At 42.0% G+C, this 23,496-nt stretch overlaps 1 protein-coding gene across 3 annotated transcripts in view; it reads right to left on the bottom strand.

Moving 5' to 3' along the window:
* Positions 1 to 2,451: 2,451 nt before the first annotated feature.
* Positions 2,452 to 23,496, bottom strand: part of eIF2Balpha (eukaryotic translation initiation factor 2B subunit alpha) — a 65,748-nt gene continuing 44,703 nt past the window's right edge. For 2 of the 3 annotated variants that reach the window (XM_080268168.1, XM_080268169.1), the window contains exons 6-7: positions 12,538 to 12,663; positions 2,452 to 3,415 (exon numbers count right to left, since the gene is read on the bottom strand). In XM_080268168.1, coding sequence (XP_080124294.1) covers positions 3,260 to 3,415; positions 12,538 to 12,663 — 282 coding nt within the window. In that variant the 3' untranslated portion in view covers positions 2,452 to 3,259. The remainder of the gene's footprint in view (positions 3,416 to 12,537; positions 12,664 to 23,496) is intronic. The other variant, XM_080268170.1, reaches the window with a different exon arrangement.

Below are 23,496 nucleotides of genomic sequence, written 5' to 3'. Positions count from 1 at the left end.
ATAACACTCCTTCGTGACTAGTAACACAGCTTAGTGTTTATCTATTCCTGTTACTCAGCATTAGGAAAAGAGATGGGAATTTTAGGCGTAGCTGAAATAAAATAACAGCATACCAGTCTCATATCCATTAAGACTCACATGGATCTTGGCCCTACCATCTGTTGGTGATATAGACTCTGTCTTGATGCAGCAATAGTAACTCCAAGATGCAAGCAGTGTTGTTACTGGGTATGCCATTTCTCAAAGCAGAATAACTTTGCATACCGAGGCATCTAACGAACATATTAATGTGGTTTGGTCCCTCCAGGAGAGAGAATCTGACCCTGCTAAACCTAACATTTCATCCCAGTCAATGTTAACTGCTGACCCTTGTTACCCATGTGACTAGATTTGTCAGCTGTTCCTCAGAGCCTTGCACCTGATGTGAGGATGGCCATGCAAAACACATAGTTGTTAAGATTGGTTCCTGGCACATTTGAAGTTGCTTATTTTGTTACATCCCCATCCCGCACTACTACACGCTCCAACAGCAATAGTTCAGTATAGGAAGGACGTTGCCCAAAGAGTTGTTCTTCCTATGGTCAGCCTTTTGGTGTGCAACAAGACCAGCTGAGGTGTTCTAAGTAAACACTCGCTTAAGTTCACTGTCTTTATTTTCCAAATACTTACACTTAATGCTTTCCAACTTCACTTCACTATTTTCACATGCACTGAAGATACACAAACCACACTGACTGCAATTACACTTCACTGATTGCCAACACTTCCCTACTTTCACAAGTACCAAAATTATACAAACTACACTGCACTGACACTGACTACACTCAACCTGAACTGAAAACTACACTAGTCTCTTCCCCATCCTATTTTCAGAGTAGTTTGCTTTCATTTTTCCTCCTAGATCATCATTTACCTCCTCCTTTTTCCTCTTTACTAGTCTCTTTATGTGCTTCTTGCTCTCAATATATTCAGTTCTGATTTCAATTGAACCCTTGTACTGTAACCACTTCAGCCACTTCTTCCTCTTTTCCTCCACTGTTTTCTTAACCACATCATCCCACCATGCTGTACCTTTATGAAAAGGTTTCTTTGGAAGTTGTTTCAGTACTATATGAAAAAAGGAATGATTCTGTAAAAGTTGGCAAAGTTATCTTATTTTTCCAAACAGCCTGCAGTTTTACCTGAGTAAATAATAGCACACATACATATTCTAAAACGGAAGTAAGTACGAGATACCAAATAAAAAAATTTTAATTTTCAGAAGAATATTAAGTAATTTATACTACAGTACCCTCAAGTCCAACATAGTAATATTGTCATGCATGGGTCCCGTGTTGGACCAAAAACGTGTTGGACAAACAACAGAGCTTATGGGGAAAAATGAATTATGTCAGCAACCCTAGGAAAAGTCACCCTAAATACCTACCATATACCTTTACATATACAGTACTGGTACCACTGTACTGTAATTATAATAAATGGTGCTGTACTATGAATGATAACTAACCTTTTAGGATAGTGTTGGTGGGCTTGCTGGGAATGGAAGGTGGTATCTGAGGCTGTAGGTAGTCCTACTGGGTTCCCGGAGTATGGCTGCTGGCGTCACTAGCGGGTTATGGCCCCTGCTCCTCCTCAACCTCCCTCATAAATCCTGCAAAATCACACTCAGAATCACTATCCTCATCCACATCCATGGAAAGTCCTGCTTCTGCCTGTCCTAGCACTCCGTAAGCCTTCACTGCTGCCAGGATCTTGTCTTGGTTTTTTATTATGGTCCTCACGCTGGCTTCATTCACGTTGTAGGCCTTGGCAATGTCCACTTTCGTCTCCCTTTTCTTCTTCCTCTCCATGATTTCTAGCTTGGTGGCCTGAGGGAGGTGCCACCGCTTCTTGGGGTTCTCAGAAGGCTTCCTAGGCATCATGAGCAGGATAAAATGCAGTTGCAAGGGCAGAAAATGCAGCAAGAAAAAAGCACCTTCCAATGCGAATTATGCGACTGAGTGGCACTGTGGCGGGAGAAATTTAAACAAAACATCACGTGAGAGCAGAAGCATTTTTGATTGGGCGACATCATGATCACCTCACGATAGCGGGTGGGGGGAGGACACTTGATCAGAAGTTTTGATTGGCTGTCAGCATCACAGGAACGTCCAGTATGACTGTGTTGGACCGGGGGTGATCGTGCTAGAGGCGAACTCTGCGGATTTTGCCCACTTCTCGGAGCTCCGTGCGTGTTATGCTAATGCACCCATGTTACAGTAATTAAATTGTATTAAATCGTACTAATTTTTTGCTCTCCGTGCTAGACACGAATCGTGCTGGACAAACGCGTGTTGGACGCAAGGGTACTGTAATTTATTTTAATTTAATGTAATATAAGTTTATATTATTTATTTTAATGGGTGGTCATTTTTGCCTTTATTATTTATGTCAGTTGCCAAAAGAAGACTTTGCCTATTCAACTCTGACCATAACCCAAATCTGGAAAATTGGCATATTTGCCCCTTCGGTACTAAATGTCTCATGTGAAATAGCTAGCACTAGAGGGAAACTTTGTCAGAAATGATTCTCTCCCATCCTCTATGATGCCCTAAATGCTTCATCGTGTCTTGGAATCAACATATTCTAACACCTATTACAACTACAGTTTATGAGATAAATTTACACAGCATTTATTTGTGCAATATATTTTAATACCAATATTCATATATAAAAAAATTCGGTGCCTGATCTGCAACTACAGAACAGAATAAAGCAATCAAAATAACTGCAGTTACAAATAACATCTCTGCTGATATAGTCTACTTAATATTGACTTCTGTGTAAGATTGTAGTCAAAAGTGAGCAAAAGTTGTGAGTCAGGAAATTAGTGAAAACCTACATGAACAGAAATGCTAAGGTATTAACAATGGCATTTAAAATTACGCTGTCAGTTCTTGAATCAGTTATGAAAAATTATGGTATGTTTATTTACACTTCACTCCTGGGATGTACAAAATTGTATTCTTGCTACCTTCACAGACTGTTTTATTTATATTAGGGTAGCCTTTTCAAACTAAAGATATGAGATATAGCCTTCATTATACCCCTCTCTACTAGGAAGCTCCCCTAACAGGAATAAAATCATCTGGAGAAAGAAAAAATAAATAAGACCACTGGACCAAACTGGTGTTAACTGTTATGTGATTTGTATTGCAAATAAACTAACAATGATACAGAACTCTACTCTAGTAACTTTGCCTGAAGCTGCAACACACTGTTAAGTGTAGAGTTTGATGAGGTGTTCAGTGACAGCAGAAGTAGGCAGGACTCCCAGGTCTGTGTAGAGCAGCGTCAGGTTGTCTGGTGGGGTGTAGTCAACCAACGGGTGCTCACAAACAAGGTCACGTCCAGAGTTTAGAACAGAGGCTCGGTGCTGAAAAGTCAGTGATGGGTTGAAATACTCTGCTATAAAAAAAAAAAATAAATAAATAAAATAAAATAAAATAAAATAAAATAATAATAATAATAATAATCCTGGATCCACTGAGTACCGAAATTTATGTGCACTGTTGGAGTACTGTACTCTACTTACTTTTTAAGGAAAAAACTAATATATACAATATCAAGGTTGATTTCCACTTACCGGGACAAGTTATCAAATATAATAGTGGTAGGTGGGGGTGCTCACCATCCACTCACTCGATGTAGTGCTGCTTTCGGGTTTCTGCCCTTTCCTCTACTCCATCTTTCTTTCCTTCCATCCTCTTCTGACTTACTTTCCTTGCCTTTCTGCCTACGGGTGACTTTACACTTCCTCTTCTGTCTTTCTTTCCTTCATTCTTTCCTCTACTGGGTGGTAACCATATAACCAAATTTTGGCACCTGGTGGTTTAGTGGGTAATTATTGCCACTCAGGGATGAGTGAGGTTGGTCACTCTCATCTTAAATGTCGGGACCAACTGCCTAGCCCCGGGCTCCTACGCTCCTCATGGGGCAACGTAGGATTGGATGATGGATGGATGTACTACAGTATTCAGGATACAATTACAGGTACAACACAGACTTTCCAGCACCCATGGTTTGAGAGCATTGTCGGAGGAACCATTTCGCTGGACTAATGGAGGCCACATATGTCACATATAAGAATTCAAGAGGGACCAACAGAGGTCACGTATAACAATTCAACAATACACTTCTGACCCATTATCCTTCAGTATAATCACATTCATGTTCTAATATAGTTCTTAATGGAACAACTGAGCCTAGTTTATTATCATGCTACCCAACAAGTCCACTTCATCACACCAATACTGTTGAAAATCATCACCTGATCATGCCCAGTACTCTTACCATTTTTCATAATTATTCTAATGTTCATTTGCTTCTTCGAATCACTGTCTGCACAGAATTTCAGTATTTTTTCTCTTTGCTTCTTTATATCATAAACAGTTGATGTATCAATACCATATGTGGCACACAACTCTGAATGGAAACACCACAGTCCAGTTTTTCTGCGGTTCTGCTTTATACTGCTTTATTACCAGTATTTTTGTTTGTTGCATATTAAAAACATCTTACTGCATTAACCCCTAAAACGCAGGGCGTCGCGTTTGCGACGCTCGCCGAAAAGGACATAACGGCGGATCGTCGCGTTTGCGATTCGAGTTAATTTTGAATAACCGCGGGCAAGCAGGTTCAAGCTGGTATTGTCTATCAGTACTGCCACACTTTAGCTACTATTAGCACACTTGACCTTTGTACCACTGACCTCCATTGTTACCAAGTATGTTTTTTTTTTTACCCACCCACACACTGCGGCCTGGCCACCCTCGCCGTGATATATGGCAGCGCGCAGACTGCTCAGAAATGTCAATCTGCGCTTTCCTCTTGCAAGCACTTTATGCTAATTGGAAACGCTTGTTTCCCCAGTTATCATACTAGCTTTTTTTCGTGCGGTTTGCCCCTGTTTAGCGTCAGTTTACCGCAGGCTTTCAAGGTGACATTATGTCGAATTCTAGCTCTTCCGAGTCAGTGCCTTCAAGCCCTCCGAAAAAGGGCTTTGTGACCTCTACCCCTTCAAAACCCTTACTAGGGAGTGGAAAGGGCCTGAGTGAGTCTGCTATAGGCCTAGAATTATTGAAAGCCTCTATGGACTACGGTAGTGACGTTGCGGTGTTGTCGAGCCTTGCTGAATCAGACACTTTATCAAGTGCTGAGTCTGAGGTGCAGGAAGAGACAATTCCTGTGCCTAGCACCTCATCAGGCAAGGCTCCAGTGCAGAATGGAGTGGCATATGGCACGGGGGCCAAGAGGAAGCGAAGTGGTGACCCCGGTTCCCAGCCATTGTTCTCCTCAGGCCGGCCATTGTCCCCGACCTCAGGTCACGCCGCCGCCATACCGCCTTGCACCCCCAGCCCCATTCTCTCGTCATCTTCGTCTGCTGTGCTTTCTCCCGAGTCTTCGGAGTCCCCTTCACCACCTCGTAAGGGAAGTAGGCAGTCTGGTATTCGTAGAGGTTTCCGTAGGCCCCGTGTTCGTGCTGGCATGAGTAGGAAAGTGTCTCCTAGTGCTAAAATTAGTGGTAAGGTTTATCGCACTAGGCAACTCACCACCCAGCCTACTGCAAGTGACCTTGAACCTTCTCCCACTCTCCCCACCACCACCACAACCACACAGGCCCGACCTAGCTCACCCACTGCCACACAGCCTGCCTCACCCCCCGCCGCACCCACCCACTCCCAGCCTAGGCAGTGCACTCTGGACACCTTCGTGTGGTCTGAGGGCTCTGATTTTGTGCCAGAGGATCTGCCCTTTGATTCCACTGGGTGTGGGATCCAGGCTGACTTCCCTGTCCCCGAGGGTGGTGAATGCTTGGACTGCCTGTTGGCCTTCCTGGATGACGAAGTCATGGAGCAGATTTGTACCGAGACGAACAGGTACGAAGGACAATGTGCTGCAGTTCGTCAAGGTGAAAGTGCAACGCCGTCCACGTCGCGGATGGCAGCATGGGTTCCTGTGACGATCCGGGAACTATTTATATTCATCGGCTTGATGCTTTTGATGCCACATAACTGGAAGCACAAGCTCGAGGAGTACTGGAGTGCTGACGATCTTTGCCCCACACCCATCTTCAAGTACATGACTCGGGATCGTTTCAGGCAACTCATGACGTACCTTCACTTTGCCAACAACGATGAGCCTTCCCAGACTGACCCCCTATGGAAAGTGAGGGAAATCCTGAACATGATCATGGACAAGTTTATGACGTTCCTTTGGCCCTTCAAAAAAGTAGTGCTCGACGAGTCCTTGGTTTTGTTCAGGGGCCGTCTTCGGTTCGTGCAGTACATTCCAAGCAAACGCCACCGCCTTGGAATAAAGTTTTTCGTGCTGTGCGACTGCAAGACGAGGTTCATCCTAGACTTTGTTATCTACACCGCCAGCAATGTGGACTTGGACAAGACCGACCCCCTTGGATTCTCTGGATCTGTGGTGAAAGTGCTTCAGGAAAAGTACTTTGGCGGGAATCATGTCCTGTATACGGACAATTATTATACAGCACCCAAACTCGCCAAGTACCTTTCAGAGCACGGCATTGGATCCTGTGGCACTGTCAGGAGCAATAGGGCACACTACCCCGCCTTCCCCAAGGCTGAAAGATCAAAGCGGGGAGACGTGCACCTGAAGAAATCCGACAAGATGCTGGCGATACGGTGGCACGACAAGAGGATCGTCAATATGCTCACCATAGTCCACAAGGGGGAAATGCAAGCCACAGGGAAGGTCGACAGAAGGACTGGCGATCCTGTGATGAAGCCTGATGCTGTAATTGACTACAATGTCAATATGAGGCTGGTGGACAAATCCGATATGATGATCGGAGAGATTGAGGAGGAACCGTCGCTGGTACAGGAAGGTGTTCTTGCACTTGCTGGATATGTGCATGCTGAACGCCTTCATCCTGTATAAGATCAAGAACAGGAAGCCAGCTAACTACTCTCTCAGGCAGTTTTCAAAGACTTGTGTCTACCAGCTGCTTCAGCGTTTTGGGCAGGTACTGCCATCAGGTCCCAGGCACCACTCACAGACACCTCCAGTGCCAGGACTACCTTCAGCGACACCGCCTGGAGCCACTGCCTAGCACTGCCAAGAGGGGGAAAGCACTGAGGAAGTGCTATGTTTGCAGCCACACAAACCGGCAAGAATGAACTTTTAGACGCACCTCCTTGCAATGCAAAGAGTGTCAGATTCCCCTGTGCGCTTACCCGTGTTTCTTTGACTACCACAGCCTGAGTAGATATTGAAAATAAGGGTGAAAATATGTAAATAATACTGAGAGTGACAGTGATACTAGTGTTTAGTTTTCTTGTATGTACTGACAGTGACAGTCAGTTGAGTGTAAATTAGTGTATGTAGTTGTAAAAGCACTGATAGTGACAGTGATTTCAGTGTAAATTATTGTACATAGTAATAATATAAGTACTGAGAGTGACAGTCACTCCAGTGTATGAAGTTGAAAGCATATTTTTCTATTCTATGTTATGACAGACAGTTTGGTGTGTGGAAAATATTATTTTTATAAGTAATGACAGTGACACTGATGAATTAGGCACTAAACTGACAGTGAGAGTGAAAGTGAGAGATAGAAATGAAGTGCGAGTGGCCGACAGGAGCGAGAATAAAGCGACTGGCGTAAGGCAGAATAAAATCGCGCCGCGTTGGTCTTTCTCATTCCCACTTCACAATACTGGCAGTGAGTGATTTTTATGGCCGTAATAGTGACATGCGAGCCTTTGGGAAGTACTATGATGGAAAATAATGTAGTATACGTGTTTTTAGCTGTGAAAAGGGAAATGTTTGTTCAGTGATGGGAAGACCGCCGCCGTGCTGTATGTCGGCCGTACGCTCCGTTGATTGTAGCCTTATTTTCAGTGTTTATTGTACAAATACGGATTCCAAACTACCTGTACATTGTAGTATAAAGTGTACTGTGACAGACTGAGGCTGTGGTAGAGGGGAAACCGGGTTGCTGGAGGTGTGAAAGTGAAGATTTTGTTACCCAACTTTGCAAGTCTCCACAAGTCCTTGGGTAGTCCACGAAGGCTCAACAACTATCTCTGGAGAAAGCTGAATGTAAGTACTATCTGCCATAAAAATTATAATGTTCTAGGGTTAATCTCTGATTTTTGGCAAATATTTCCCTACAGGTACTCAGACCACGATACAACCCCGCCACACGGGGGGGGGGGGGGGGTCGGCTGTCGACGGCCGCGTTTTAGGGGTTAAATTCCCCTAATAAATACACTGTTATGACCAGACAGTTGAGTGATAATATACACAAAGATATGGGCAGCCAGTGTGGGAGGTCACTGGGTAGCTATGTATCGGTTGTCTTGTGGTGACTGGCTTCCACACGCAAACAATCCCGAAACATAACAGCACTTTATGCACTCCACATATACATATAAAGTGCCTCAGCACCAGTGACGGAAGTAACCATTTGATTTGACTGTAGCAGTAATTATGTATAAAATGAAGTGGTGCTAGAGTATTTCTGGGTACTCTTAACTAGAAGAACTAGAATGCTATGAGAAGTGACAATTTCACAGGAACATAAAATGATGGTCTGTATTCACTAACAAAATTTTTTATAAAAAATGTTGGCTCACAAAGTTAGGAAAAATATGAGGGAAAAGGGTCAACTGGTTCACAATCAACAGTACTGGTAGCTGAATCGGTGTAAACATTGTTGATCCAGTCCTCCCAGTCTTTTTAGGGGTTATTATTTGGGTATTAGGCAAATAAATGGGTGTAAACTTATAAACCCTGAATCAATTAACATTTATTTCCATTTACAGTCACTGTGGTAGTTTGGTAGACAAATTAACCAAAATCAAGGAGGTTTAACTATATTGAAACAGACTGGCATTTATGCCTGACACACCAATGACACTTGAATCTTGCTTAGAAGCCATAGCTAGAGTTAAATAAATGTAAAATCAGCAAAGAATCAGACAAAATATAATACAGGGATCACCACCTAGACATGCAGTGTACGCAAGCCAAGTGAGCACACTCTACACTCAACACAATGTGTTGCCACCCGGTAAACAAGTCTGGAGGGGTCAGGAACTGTAAGTGCCCTCTCACAAGTTTGTCCAGATTAAAAGAGGTGCTAGACCATCTGATGCTACAAAATTATTGGCGTACTGTATATCAAATGAGAACATGGCTCATATAAGACAGGCACATAACATACAATTTCTATCTATCTACCTATTGCCAGACGCCTCAATCCCGTACAAGGTGGCCAAAAACAAATCGCCTCCATGTCGCCCTGTCCCACGTCATTTCACTGCCGTGCTCCCAACTCACACCCCCCTCTCTCATATACCTCTTCACCCCATCCCTCCATCTCATCCTCGGCCTCCCCCTCCCTCTACCCCCCTCCACCTCACTCACATACACTCTCCTCGTCAGTCTCTCACCCTCCATCCTCTCCACAAGGCCAAACCACCTCAAGTGTGTTTCTCTTACTGCTTCCTATCACATCCACATCCACACCACAATGCTTCTTTATATCCTCATTTGTCGGCCTGTCTCTCCATGTGACTCCACAGGCTCCTCTTAAATAACTCATTTCCACTGCTCTCACTCTTGACTTGTGTCCTTCCAACAATGTCCAAGCTTCATTTCCATGCATTAGAGTTGGTATCACAATACTGTCACGTAGTAACTTTTTCACTTCCATGCTCACTTCCCTGTTTCTTATCACTGCTTTCAAGGAACCAGCAACCTTTCTTCCTTGTTGTACCCTTTCAAGCACTTCACCCTCCAAACTTCCATCCTTACTCATCACACTACCCAAGTACTTAAACGTATTCACATTTTCCATTTCCTCACCATCCAATCTCACTGTACATTCACTGACTTCACCTCTCTCAAAGACCATTACTTTACTCATCCCTGCATTCACCTTTAGATTCCATTTCTTACACACTCTCCCAAACTCATCCACCATGCCTTGCAGCTCCCCTTCATCTTCATTCAACAACACAGTATAATCTGCAAACAACAGTCAGGGAGTTTCCAAACACTACCCTCTCTCACTAGGGCCACTCCAACATCCACTGCCCTACCTTGTACCTCTTTTATTACCCCATCCACGTACAGATTGAACAACCATGGAGACATGACACATCCCTGTTTCAACCCAATCTTCAAAGAGAAAAATTCACTCAGTTCACCATCCACACGCACTGCAGCCTTAGCACCATCATACATACTCTTCAAAGCATTCAACAACTTCCCATCTGCTCCATATAGTCTTAATACTTTCCACAATCCTTGTCTATCCACCCTGTCATATGCTTTCTCCAAATCCATGAAAGCTGCATACAACTTCTTTCCCTTCTCTAGAAACTTTTCCACTAAAGATCGAAGAATGAGTATCTGATCTACACAACCTCTCCCCTTCCTAAAGCCTCCCTGTTCATCTCCAACTAATTCCTCTGTTCTTTCCCTAACTCTGTCAATAAGTATCCTACCATGCACTTTTCCTATTACACTAAGAAGACAAATGCCCCTATGATTACCACACACTTCTTTTTCCCTTTTTCCTTTGTACAGAGGAATGATTATACCTGACTTCCAATCCTCCGGGACTCTACCTTCCTCCCAAGCCAATCTACACATCTTCCATATCCATTCTACTACACTCTCTCCCTCATACTTCAGCATTTCACCACACACTCCATCAATTCCTGGGGCTTTCCCCAATTTGACTTTCTTCATTGCTTCCACAACTTCTATCCTTCTGATTTCTCCCTCCTTCTCCCGGCCATTCCTCAGCCACTTATACTCACATTCCTTCCATCCTCTATGTTCAACAATTCCTTAAAGTGTTCTCTCCATCTGCTCACTTTTTCTCCCTTCCCCACTAGTAATCCACCATATTTATCTTTCACTCCCCTGCTAACTTCAGTGCCACCCTGTCTTACTCTCTTCACCTCTTTCCAGAGCGTTTTCTTACAGTCCCTCAACTTTACACTCAAATTCCTTCCAAATTCCTCATGCACTCTCTTCTTACTCTCTCTTACTAATCTTTTCACCTCTCTCTCCCTTTCTACATATAACTCTCTCTTCCGCCTCTCAACTTCTTCCACGCCCCTATTTCTCATCCATTCACTGTATCCTTTCTTCTTTTGTGCCACAGCTTGTCTCACCTCGTCATTCCACTACGCTGTTCCTTGCACCCCCCTTCGTCTTCTACTCACCCCACACACCACATCACATGCTACACATATTTCTGTGAATATTCTGCACACACCTTCCACATCCCCTATCTGCTCCAATTCACATTTACCCAATCGTTCCGCTACTTCTCTCTTATATTCTGCCATTTTCTCATCCTCTTGTAACCTTTCCACTCTCCTTGCAACTACTCCTTCTTCCCGTCTTTCCCTTCTTCTATTTCTCCATCTTGCTTGGACCTTGATACTGGCCACCACCAAGTAGTGGTCAGAAAGTCCACTCCCCCAACCTCTATAAGCTCTTGCATCTATTACACATCTTCGCATCCTTTCATCCACACACACATAATCAATCATTGCCGTCCTTTCATTCAGTTCACCACCCACTCTTCTCATCACTCGCCATGTATACCTGTGGATCATTTTGTGCCTGAAGAGGGTATTGGCTATCACCAACCCCCTCCCGGCACAAGTGTCCACTAACGCACTGCCATTCTCAACTATCTCAGCAGGCACACCCCACTCACCAACATACAATTTAATCGTCACTTATTTAGCTTCAATTTCCATACCTTACTTTCTCACATACTCAATTACCATAACCATCCACCTTTTTCTATGCCTACAACACATCCTCCTAACCTCACATTCACCCACACAAGGGAGGGTAGCTAGGATTTTTAAAATGGTGTGGCCAAGCTTAATTATGCAGTGGCTCAAGAGGAACTCTACTGGGGCATATGGGAGTATTTCCCTGGATATGTGGGGTGGCCATGCTATCCCCTTAACTATACAACTGACTCACAACTACAGTACCATATAAGCATATTCTTTTACTCATAACCAACAGACTTTGCTGCTCCACATCTTTCACAAATCACTACATTACTTTTCTTCTATACACCCTATGCAACCAACACACATTACTTAACAGTCTCATTTCCACAGTTCCCACTCTTGACCAACCAAACTCTTGCTGTACAATCCTAACACCCATACATTAATGTGGGTACACAGAAGACCTCATGCAATCCTGTTGCAGCCAACATTCTGTCTTCTATTAGCCACTATAAACTAAAAAGTGTGCCATCTGGTTGAAGAGGTTATTGGAGATTCTTTCTAAGCTCTTAACCTTGAGAGATTTCTATGAAACCTAATACTGAAATACAACTGAGTATTAGACAGATTAGATGATGAATGATTAGACAGAATGAATTAAAAAATTTATATCCTTGGTTTGAAGGGGCTACACTGTTATGGTACAATCCCATTAAACTGAGGACAAAACAGTGTGAAATATACTTACCAAATACATCTTTGGAAGGGAGGAGTTGTTAAGAGGAATGGTACGAATGAATTTAAAGCTCTCCACCAATACATAGACAGGTTTGTTCTTCATATGTGCTATTGTTGCAACAGTGCAACTTCCAATCTGTGGGGGCAGAAGCAGTTTAAATTTAGTTTGTGAAAAAAGACAAGTCAAGAGTGGATTGCTACTGCTGGATTGCTTAATGGTGTGCTACAGCCAGGGAGAGCTGCAGCAGAGAAAAAGCTGATCAATTCCACTAGGAGATACTTGAGATGCTAAGCTGCTGCATGCCAATAGGTGCAGGTTTACATAAGTTGAAAGTGTCATCTATACAGTACATCCATATTATATGTGTATATATATTTATATTTATATATATATACAGTATACTGTATATATATATATATATATATATATATATATATATATATATATATACACACACCTTGGTCCCAATTAACGCACCTATATGGTGGATGTACGAGTGCGCACTATTTGATATCGCACTAACTGAAACATATCTTATGGGGAAAAATTCATTTGGTGGATGAGTGACTCCAACTTTAGGGGTTAAACTTTTAAACACTGATAATTACCCTAGTACTAAATGATAGTATACATACATACACGCACATGTGTACACATACCCTCGATGAGCTGGTCTAAACCTGTTTGCGCCCCCCTCCCCTCTCGTTCATAAATAATACGAAGTAATACGTACCCAAATCGCACTAAAATCACACGAGTGGCTGAAAGTGTTATTTAATATTATACTGTGAATTACTGTGATAAAACACAAGTGACTTAGTGATATTCTTGCAATAATCAAAGAAGCCATATGCTAAGTGCATTGGCAAGCGAATGTTTTGCGATTGCAAACTGTGCACCAGTGCTATGAAATGACTCATGACATTATATCATTAAGTTTTATAAAAGTAAGTGGTAATAAAAAACTCATTCATGATGTTTTATAAAGTTTGTCATGATTTTCCGCACATCATTACTGTTTCACTAAAGTCTAAGGTAAACACTGGAATATCGTAATAAAACCATACGAGACTGGCTAGAAGTGTTTTTCTATTTATTTATTATTATTATTGTAATTACTGTGATGAGGTAACGTTGCCTAGTTTGTATGGAAAAAAATCTTGTGGTTTGGTGGAAATTTCCATCTCGTCAGACGATCAAGACACATCTTGTATTCTCTCAAATCGTTCTCCGAGCCTGGAGTGCATACGGACATGCAGTTTGTTGCAAATGACAGTAGAAAGATTGAAGTTTGTCTGACAAAAATATTAGCTCTTGAGATCAAGGATAAGTGGGATAAAACCCAAGTTGAAAACACACCATTTTTTTCCCATTTCTCTGCACTGAACACATTTCAGTAGGCTGTCGTCATGGTTGCTGCAGTGAAAGGGTTAAGGCATTTGGAGCAGCCAAAATTAGGCTGATCTGCATTATGGAGAGCTCTCCTGGTGTTGCTGGCATCGGTGTAACCTCCTCTTCTCTCACCTCCTGTAAAGCATCCTCAACAGATGCTGCAGTAATCACATCTTCTGCTGTGGTGCCTTCACCAGCATTATTAATCTGAGACGTTGTGGATATTAAGAGGCAGCTCACACTATTTGGGAATCACACTATTTGATCACGCGCTAACTGAGACCTAGGTGTGTATATATATATATATATATATATATATATATATATATATATATATATATACATATATATATATATATATATATATATATATATATACAGTAAGACCTCACTCTAACGGACCAATGGGGCCCAAGCAATTCTTAAAAAGGCGAAATTCCGATAAAAGCGACATCCGGACTTCCTCCTGCTAACCCGGACTTATTCCGATATATCAGACATTAGTCCAGATTGCATGAACGGTTTTTAAACTGTTTTGACTACCACTGCGGTACTGTAATGTGTTATAAATTCACTACATTAATCAAATGGTGTAATACATATAATAATACTGCACTGTACACTGATAAACATGACTTTTATTTACTGCTTCTGGCTTTATTGGACATTTTCCGATATATAGGAATTTAGTCTGGTGGCTCCTTGAGTCCGATAAAAGCGATTCCAGTCTATTGAGGTCCGTTATATCGAGGTTTTACTGTATATATATATATATATATATATATATATATATATATATATACATGTATACAGTGAGTCCTCGAAATATGAAAACCTGAAGTACGAATTTTCAATGTTACAAAATCGATTAATATAGGACAAATTCCACAGTATGAAAATATCTGTCTCAATGATACAAAAATCGATAATCGATACAAAAGGAAATGCAGAGATAGCCCGATTATCCAGACTATGTGATGTCAAGAAGTGCCTAGTCTGAAATCACGATTAATCTGGCGGAAACAAAACACAAGTGCTGTTAGATTGATTTATTTACCGGTAAATGTACAATGAAAGACACAATTATCTTCCCAGTTCAGTCTGAAGAAAATTTACACCAGGCAAAATACAATGAAAACCCTGTTTCTACTAGTGCGTATTTCAAATGGTTCGATTTTTCCACGCTATATTTGTCAGACTTTGGGAAGATACTTGTGTCTTTCATTGTACACTTGAAGCAGCAGAAAGACTTTACCAATTCAATTCATAATCCTCCAGCTCGTTTCTGTAATTTTCTGACAACTTTCAGTATGGCAAATTACTTTTTCTTGCTGAAGAATTTCCTCCCCGTTATTATCGTCACTTTCCCCTACAATCATTTCAAGCACAGTGGAAGAAATTCAACGTGCTCAAAGGTGGATATCGTTTCCCAATTTCCCAACTGGAGATTAGGTTAGGTTAAAATTATTAGGTACAGAGAAGCTCGATCAGGACAGGTTTAGTTAAACAGTTAGGGTAGAACAGTCCTTTCCTCCATTATGTTACTGAAATAAAAAGAGCTGTCACAACACAACAGCTAAAAATGACGGGGAAACAGATTTAATAAGAAATGTTTACTGTATTTACCAACCCAGAATTAATCTGAAAACTATAACAGACTGTCAGGAAGAACTGATCTGGTAAGTTGCTTTTACTGCTTAAAGCAAAACATATGTTTAGCCCCCTCAATGGCTGTGGGTCCATATATATATATATATGTATACAGTATATACACATTCATTCATTCATTCATTGCCAGACGCCATGTATCCCAGACAGGGTGGCCAAGGGCTTAGAGTTAGTTGTTTTACAGGGAGGGGCACTAATTCTCCACCAACCCCACTTGACGTAGAGATGCCAACAGCATCTGGTGTTCCCAGGCGGTCACCCATCCAAGTACTAACCAGACCCAACGTTCCTCATAAATCACGTGTTCGTAAATCACGGCTAGGTGGCCGTCAGACTGCCAGCAACCTTAAATCACTGTTAACTCACGAAAATCACGGATCTAGGCACCCAAGTGGGCCTTTTCTGAGGAGAACCATAAACCGCGGCATTCAAACTGAAAATTCCGACCCAACAACCAATCACCACATGTTCCTGGTGGCATATGTGCATACTAATGCCGCCATGTTGTTGTTGTTCTTGTCCCGTCAGTCCGCACACTACAGACTGTCGCCGTGGAGTATGAGAGTTACCTGCCTTTTTTGTGCAACTTCCCCTCACCTCCTACCTGCCATGGCCCTTCCTGACCCCCCAACAAAGAGCTCTAAGTAGTATGGCGTCAAGAAGCTGCCACAGTTGTTGTACAGTCAACATTTGGAGCTCATTCGTCGTGTTGAAAGGGGAGAGAAGTTTTCAAAGCTGGCAAAAGAGTTTGGGAAGAACAAGTGCTGAGAGGTTCTAAGTTCTTCCCAACACAACCCCACTCCATTCACTTAAGCAATTTCGTCATAGGATTAATGTGAGATACCTTAACATGGCTTATTTCTATTTAATACATGCACCGAGTATTCCTAAATTTGTATGTTTGTGTTTGATGGTGCCTAGATAGGTGTAGGTAGGGTACTGTGGGGGCGGGTTGGCCAAAGTCCAAACCCAAATGAATTTTTCACATAAGAGTTATTATTCATAAATCATGGAATTCGTAAATCACGGCAGTAGTCCAGACCCAAACTGATGCGATTTACGAGCATTGAGTGTGTATATATATATATATATATATATATATATATCCCATGCCACAGAAAACCATGCCATACAGATAACTAAACCTATGGGAAAAATGGAATTTGGTTCTGGACGTTCACCCAAAGTCCCCCTTTTCACTCCACTTTTCCCCATTTTCCCTCACTTTACACAGGCACACAATCAAGCAATCAATCAATGCATGTACTGTATTACACACAAATTAAACTCTAAACAATAAATAATAAAGGGCTTTAAGGGCAAAAAATACTGAATGTACCTAAGTCCGATGACGACAGTGCTAAAGGGGAAGGGGTAGGGTTGGAGGTTCCAAGGCAAGAGGCGCGTTTCAAACCTTGCCACACCCTCGTGCCATAGGTATTTTATGTGCATGGTTCATTCTTTTTGGTTCTGGCACTTTGCCATGTCAAAGAAAACCGCGGCACAGAAGTCAACGCCATAGGTGACTGGACTGTATGTATATATATATACAGTGGAAGCTCGATTATCCAGGCTCAGATCATCCAGCTTTCGGTATATCCGGGCCGTGACCAAATGGTTCAGTGGTACAGTAATACATAGAATTATCCATACGATAGCTCCAGTTTAAACAGGAAGCATCCAGTTGCTAGGGAGCGAGGCAAGGTTAAGCCAGAGAGAGTCTGCTCACCTTGCCCCCACCCACACCTCCTGCTCACAACTTGATCACAAGGGTGGTAGGGTGGAGTTTGGTGAGGCAACTGATACTCCTGACCTAGCCTAACCTTGCTTAACTACTTAATAATTTAACCTAATTTAACCTAACCTGACCTAACCTGGGCTTCAGTTGGGAAATTGGGAAACTAACTCCACTTTTGTGTACGATGAGTTTCTTCCATTATCCCCGAAACAATCGCAGGTACAGCTTAAAGAACGTGATAATAAAAGAGAAAATCTTTCAGCAAAAGAAGGTAATTTACTGCCGTGTGTGTGTGGATGAAAGGATGCCAAGATGTGTAATGGATGCAAGAGCTTATAGAGGTTGGGGGAGTGGACTTTCTGACCACTACTTGGTGGTGGCCAGAATTAGGATTCAAGTAAGATGAAGGAATAGAAGGGAAAGACGAGAGGAAGGAGTGGTTGCAAGGAGAGTGGAAAGGCTACAAGAGGATGAGAAAAAGGCAGAGTATAAGAGAGAAGTGGAGGAACGATTGGGCATATATGAATTTGAGCAGATGGGAGACATGGAAGGTGTGTGTAGGATATTTACAGAAGAAATATGTGCAGCATGTGATGTGGTGTGTGGAAGGAAGAGAAGACGGAGGGGGGTGCAAGGAACAGCATGGTGGACTGAAGAGGTGAGACAGGCTGTGGCACAAAAGAAGAAAGCATACAATGAATGGATGAGAAATAGGGGCGTGGAAGAAGCTGAGAGGCGGAGGAGAGAGTTATATGTAGAAAGAAAGAGAGAGGTGAAAAGATTAGTAAGAGAGAGTAAGAAGAGAGTGGATGAGGAATTTGGAAGGAATTTGAGTGTAAAGTGGAGGGACCGTAAGAAAATGTTCTGGAATGAGGTGAAAAGAGTACGACAGGGTGGAAGTAAAGTTAGCAGGGAAGTGAAAGATAAAAATGGTAGATTACTAGTGGAGAAGGGAGAAAAAATGAGCAGATGGAGAGAACACTTTAAGGAATTGTTGAACATAAAGGATGGAAGTAATGCAAGTAGAAGTGGCTGGGAGAAGGAGGGAGGTGAGAATACAGGAAGAAATCAGTAGGATAGAAGTTGTGGAAGCAATGAAGAAAGTTAAATCAGGGAAAGCCCCAGGAATTGATGGAGTGTGTGGTGAAATGCTGAAGCATGGGGGAGAAATAGTAGTAGAATGGATGTGGAAGATGTGCAGATTGGCCTGGGAGGAAGGTAGAGTCCCGGAGGATTGGAAGTCAGGTATAATTATTCCCTTGTACAAAGGAAAAGGGGAAAAAGAAGTGTGTGGTAATCATAGGGGCATTTGTCTTCTTAGTATAATAGGAAAAGTGTATGGTAGGATACTTAATGACAGAGTTAGAGAAAGAACAGAGAAATTAGTTGGAGAAGAACAGGGAAACTTTATGAAGGGAAGAGGTTGTGTAGATCAGATATTCATTCTTAGATCTTTAGTGGAAAAGTTTCTAGAGAAGGGAAAGAAGTTGCATACGGCTTTCATGGATTTGGAGAAAGCATATGACAGGGTGGATAGACAAGCATTGTGGAAAGTGTTAAGAATATATGGAGTAGATGGGAAGTTGTTGAATGCTGTGAAGGTGTGTATGATGGTGCGAAGGCTGCAGTGCGTGTGGATGGTGAACTAAGTGAATTTTTCTCTTTGAAAGTTGGGTTGAAACAGGGATGTGTCATGTCCCCATGGTTGTTCAATCTGTACATGGATGGGGTAATGAAAGAGGTACAGTAATCACTCCAATATCCGACGTAATAGAGCCATAGGTAGGTCCGGATATTGGTTCTGTCCGGATATTGGGCCCCAGCTTATGGACTTGTACTTATGGACCCTAACTCAGAGAAACACCTATACAACTCCCTCTGGACATGCATAGCACCTATTTAAGACCCAAATCACACCAATAAGGCACATAAATGACTGAAATAAATGCAAAAGAAACATAAAATGAGGGTTTAGAAGTAGGTTCATACAATAATAAACATTCTGGTGACTGGCTCCTGGACTGGTACTTATAGACCCTAACCTAACCTAACTCAGAAAAACACCTTCCTACTGCACATGCCTAGCTCCTAACACCCTATTCACACCAATAAAGGACATTAAAGAGTGAAATGAGTTAAGTATAGTATGGAAAAAAGTACAGTATGAAACATTCTTATGTCCGGATAGTGGGGATGTTCGGATATTGGGCATCCGGATATTAGAGTGATTACTGTACAAGGTAGGGTAGTGGATGTTGGAGTGGCCCTGGTGAGAGAGGATAGTGTTTGGAAACTCCCTGTACTGTTGTTTGCAGATGATACTGTGTTGTTGAGTGAAGACGAAGGGGAGCTGCAAGGCTTGGTGGATGAGTTTGGGAGAGTGTGTAAGAAACGGAATCTAAAGGTGAATGTAGGGAAGAGTAAAGTGATGGTCTTTGAGAGAGGTGGTCAGTGAATGTATTGAGAGTTTGGATGGTGAGGAATTGGAAAATGTGAGTACGTTTAAGTACTTGGGTAGTGTGATGAATAAGGATGGAGGTTTGGAGGGTGAAGTGCTTGAAAGGGTACAGCAGGGAAGAAAGGTTGCTGGTTCTTTGAAAGCAGTGATAAAAAACAGGGAAGGGAGCATGGAAGTGAAAAAGTTACTACATGACAGTATTGTGATACGAACTCTAACGAATGGAAGAGAAGCTTGGACTGTGTTGGAAGGACACAAGTCAAGAGTGAGAGCAGTGGAAATGAGATATTTAAGAGGAGCCTGTGGAGTCACATTGAGAGACAGGCTGACGAATAAGGATATAAAGGAGCGTTGTGGTGTGGATGTGGATGTGATAGAAAGCGTTATGAGGAACACACTGAGGTGGTTTGGCCATGTGGAGAGGATGGAGGGTGAAAGACTGACGAAGAGAGTGTATGTGAGTGAGGTGGAGGGGGGAAGAGGGAGGGGGAGGCTGAGGATGAGATGGAGGGATGGGGTGGAAAGGTATATGAGAGAGGGGGGTGTGAATTGGGAGCAGAGCAGTGAAATGGCGGGGGACAGGGCGACTTGGAGGCGATTTGTTTGTGGCCACCCCAAACGGGATTGAGGCGTCTGGCAATAGATAGATAGATAGAAAATAGAAAAACACAGAAAACAAACTGGAGGAATATGAAGTGAATTGGTGAAGTCTTTAGGCTGTATGCTTAGACGAAAAGTAATGGGTTTCCCAATTTTAGGGAACGAAATGGAACAAGAATGTCTGCTAATCAGAAAAAAAAAAAAACATCTCATGTGTTCTCGTAAGTTAGCATTCAATTCTGCATTCTTCGTTAGATATCAAGCTTCCCAACACAGTTCGGACCAACAGAGCATAGTTATTTCTTCCTCTTACATTTACTGTTCATTCTTTTGTTCATTCTTAAGTGTATTGTATGTGTGAGAGTATTAATACAAACAATAATGCATTCCATTAACCCCATCATAGCTGCCAGCCTCGAACAATGCTTTACTGTACCGGTGTCAGGGATGTTGGGTTAGGGAGAGCTATAAAAAGCTGCGAACAATTATGGGAAGGGAATGAAGGTCACTGGTATGTTTTCACGATCCTCCTCTACCATCTCAAACAGTCAGGCGGCCTGCCACTTCATCTCAGATGTTTTCGCCGGTACGTTTAAACGCTAATGTAACATGCACCCTAATTATGAGTAAGTTTCTTCCATTATGCCGGAAACAATTGTAGGTAAGGCTTAAGGAACGTTATGATAATAAGAGAGGAAATCTTTCAGCCAAACGTAATTTACCACCCACAAAATAGGCAGAAAAATACTGAAAAACTAGAGCAATATTAATTGAATTGGTAAGGATATTAGGCTGTATGCTTGGACGAAAATTTATGAGTTTCTATTATAGGGAACGAAATGGAACAAATATGTTTACTAATAAGAAAAAATACTTTCATCTCACGTGTTCTCGTAAGGTGGCATTGAGTTCCACATTCTTTGTTCAATGTCGCTTCCCAACACATTTCGGACCGACAGAGCATGCAGTTATTTCTGCTCCTTACAGTTAAGTGTACATATATTACACATTCTTTTGTTCAATCGTGTATGTGTGAAAGAGAGAGTATTGATACAAACAATAATGTATTCCATTAACCCGTTCATGGCTGCCAGCCTTGAACAATGCTTTACTGTACCGGTGTCAGTGATGTTGAGTTAGGAAGAGCCATAAAAACTGCGAACAATTATGGGAAGGGAACGAAGGTCACTGGTATGTTTACATGACCCTACTCTACCATCCCAAACGGCTAGGCGGTCCTTTCATCCCAGATGTTTTCGCCGATATGTTTAAATGCTAAAGTAACATGCACCCTAATTTTATGTTTAAATGCTAATGTAACATGCCCCCTAATTTTATTAATTCTTTCACAAATCATAGCAAATCACAGGATGGGTTTAGGGAGGAGGGGAAAAAGCCAGGTGTACCAGACGAGTCTTTTCACATCTGTAAGAAAGAGAAACTGACTTTATAACTTTGAAAAAATGTTTCAAGGTCTGCCACGGGAGCACACAAATTTCTGAACTCAGGAACACTGAGGATTTGAGGGGGGGTAAACATACACTTTACTGTAAGCAGTAAAAGCACCTTACCAAATCAGTCAATCCTGATAGTCTGTTATAGTTTTCTGATTATTTCTGGGTTGGTAAATAAACATTTCTTGTTAAATCTGTTTCCCTGCTGTTTTTACCTGTTCTGGTATGATGACTCTTGTTTGATTCGTTAACGTAATGGCAGAAGACACTGTTCTAATCTAAGTGTTTAAACCTGGCCTAACCCAGCTTAACTGCACATAATAATGTAACCTAAGCTAATCTTCAGTTGGGAAACGAAGTCCACATTTGAGTACGATGAGTTTCGTCCATTGTGCTGGAAACAGTCGTTGGTACAGCTTTAGAACGTGACGATAATAACAGGGAGGAAATCTTTCAGTAAGAAAACGTGATTTACTGAACTGAATATAGTCTGAAAAATACTGAAACAAGCTGGAGGAATATACATTGAACTGGTACTTAAAGTGTACATTTACCAGTAAATAAATCAGTCTAACAGTACAGTACTTGTGTTTTGTTTCCGCCGGATTAATCGTGCTTTCGGACTAATCGGGCACTCCTTAACACCACATAGCCCGGATAATCGGGCTATCTCTTTATATATACTGACTATATATATATATATATATACAGTATATATATATATATATTTTGTTACGTCCCCGTTCCACACTGCCATAGGCTCCAACAACAGTCGTTCAGTAAAGGAAGGACATTGCCCAGTGAGTTGTTCTTCCTGTGGTCTGCCTTTCAGTGTACAGCACACAAGATCAGCTCAGGCATTGTAAATAAGCAATGGCTTCTTAGGTTTGCAGTTTTTATTCACCAGATAATTACACTTAATTCTTGCCAACTACACCACTGTTTCACAAGTCCCAGATCTATACAATCTTCACAAATTGCACTGACACTGATCTAAACTCAATCTAAACTGAAACAACATGACTCCCTTGGCTCTTCCACCTCCTTATATAGTACTGCATTACACAGAAGCTTCTGGTGTACTCTAGCACCTACAGTTACCAGATCAGAGACATCCTAAATATCCAGAGTTTTCTTACACTGCATAACACTAATTTAGCATACAAACTAGGATAAAATTACATAATTTAACAAACAATCACATAACTAAAACATTATAGAGACAAAGAGCACAAAAATTAATGTATAACTTTACAAAATAACTCCCCTCACAACAGCAGGCTAACCGGCAACTCTGACATGTAACAGAAAAATATGAGAAGTACAGAGAACTCTCCAGACTACCTACCTGGCAAATCCCGCTTCTCAACACTACTCCCTCCCTAGTCCTTTGCTGTCCTGACAGAACTATACAACGTATACAAACGTAAACCTTAATCCAAACTATCTATCTATCTATCTATTGCCAGACGCCTCAATCCCATTCGGGGTGGCCACAAACAAATTGCCTCCACGTCGCCCTATCCCCCGCCATTTCACTGCCCTGCTCCCAACTCACACCCCCCCTCTCTCATATACCTCTCCACCTCAGCCCTCCATCTCATCCTCGGCCTCCCACTTCCTCTCCCCCCTTCCACCTCACACATACACTCTCTTCG

Source organism: Coenobita brevimanus, chromosome 26 (genome assembly GCF_032717465.1).
Source record: "Coenobita brevimanus isolate Jiangsu-jjx chromosome 26, ASM3271746v2, whole genome shotgun sequence".
In the NCBI taxonomy this organism is placed as follows: Eukaryota; Metazoa; Arthropoda; class Malacostraca; order Decapoda; family Coenobitidae; genus Coenobita; species Coenobita brevimanus.
Note: the sequence above shows the minus strand (reverse complement) of the source record. Positions and strands in the feature narration are given on the sequence as shown.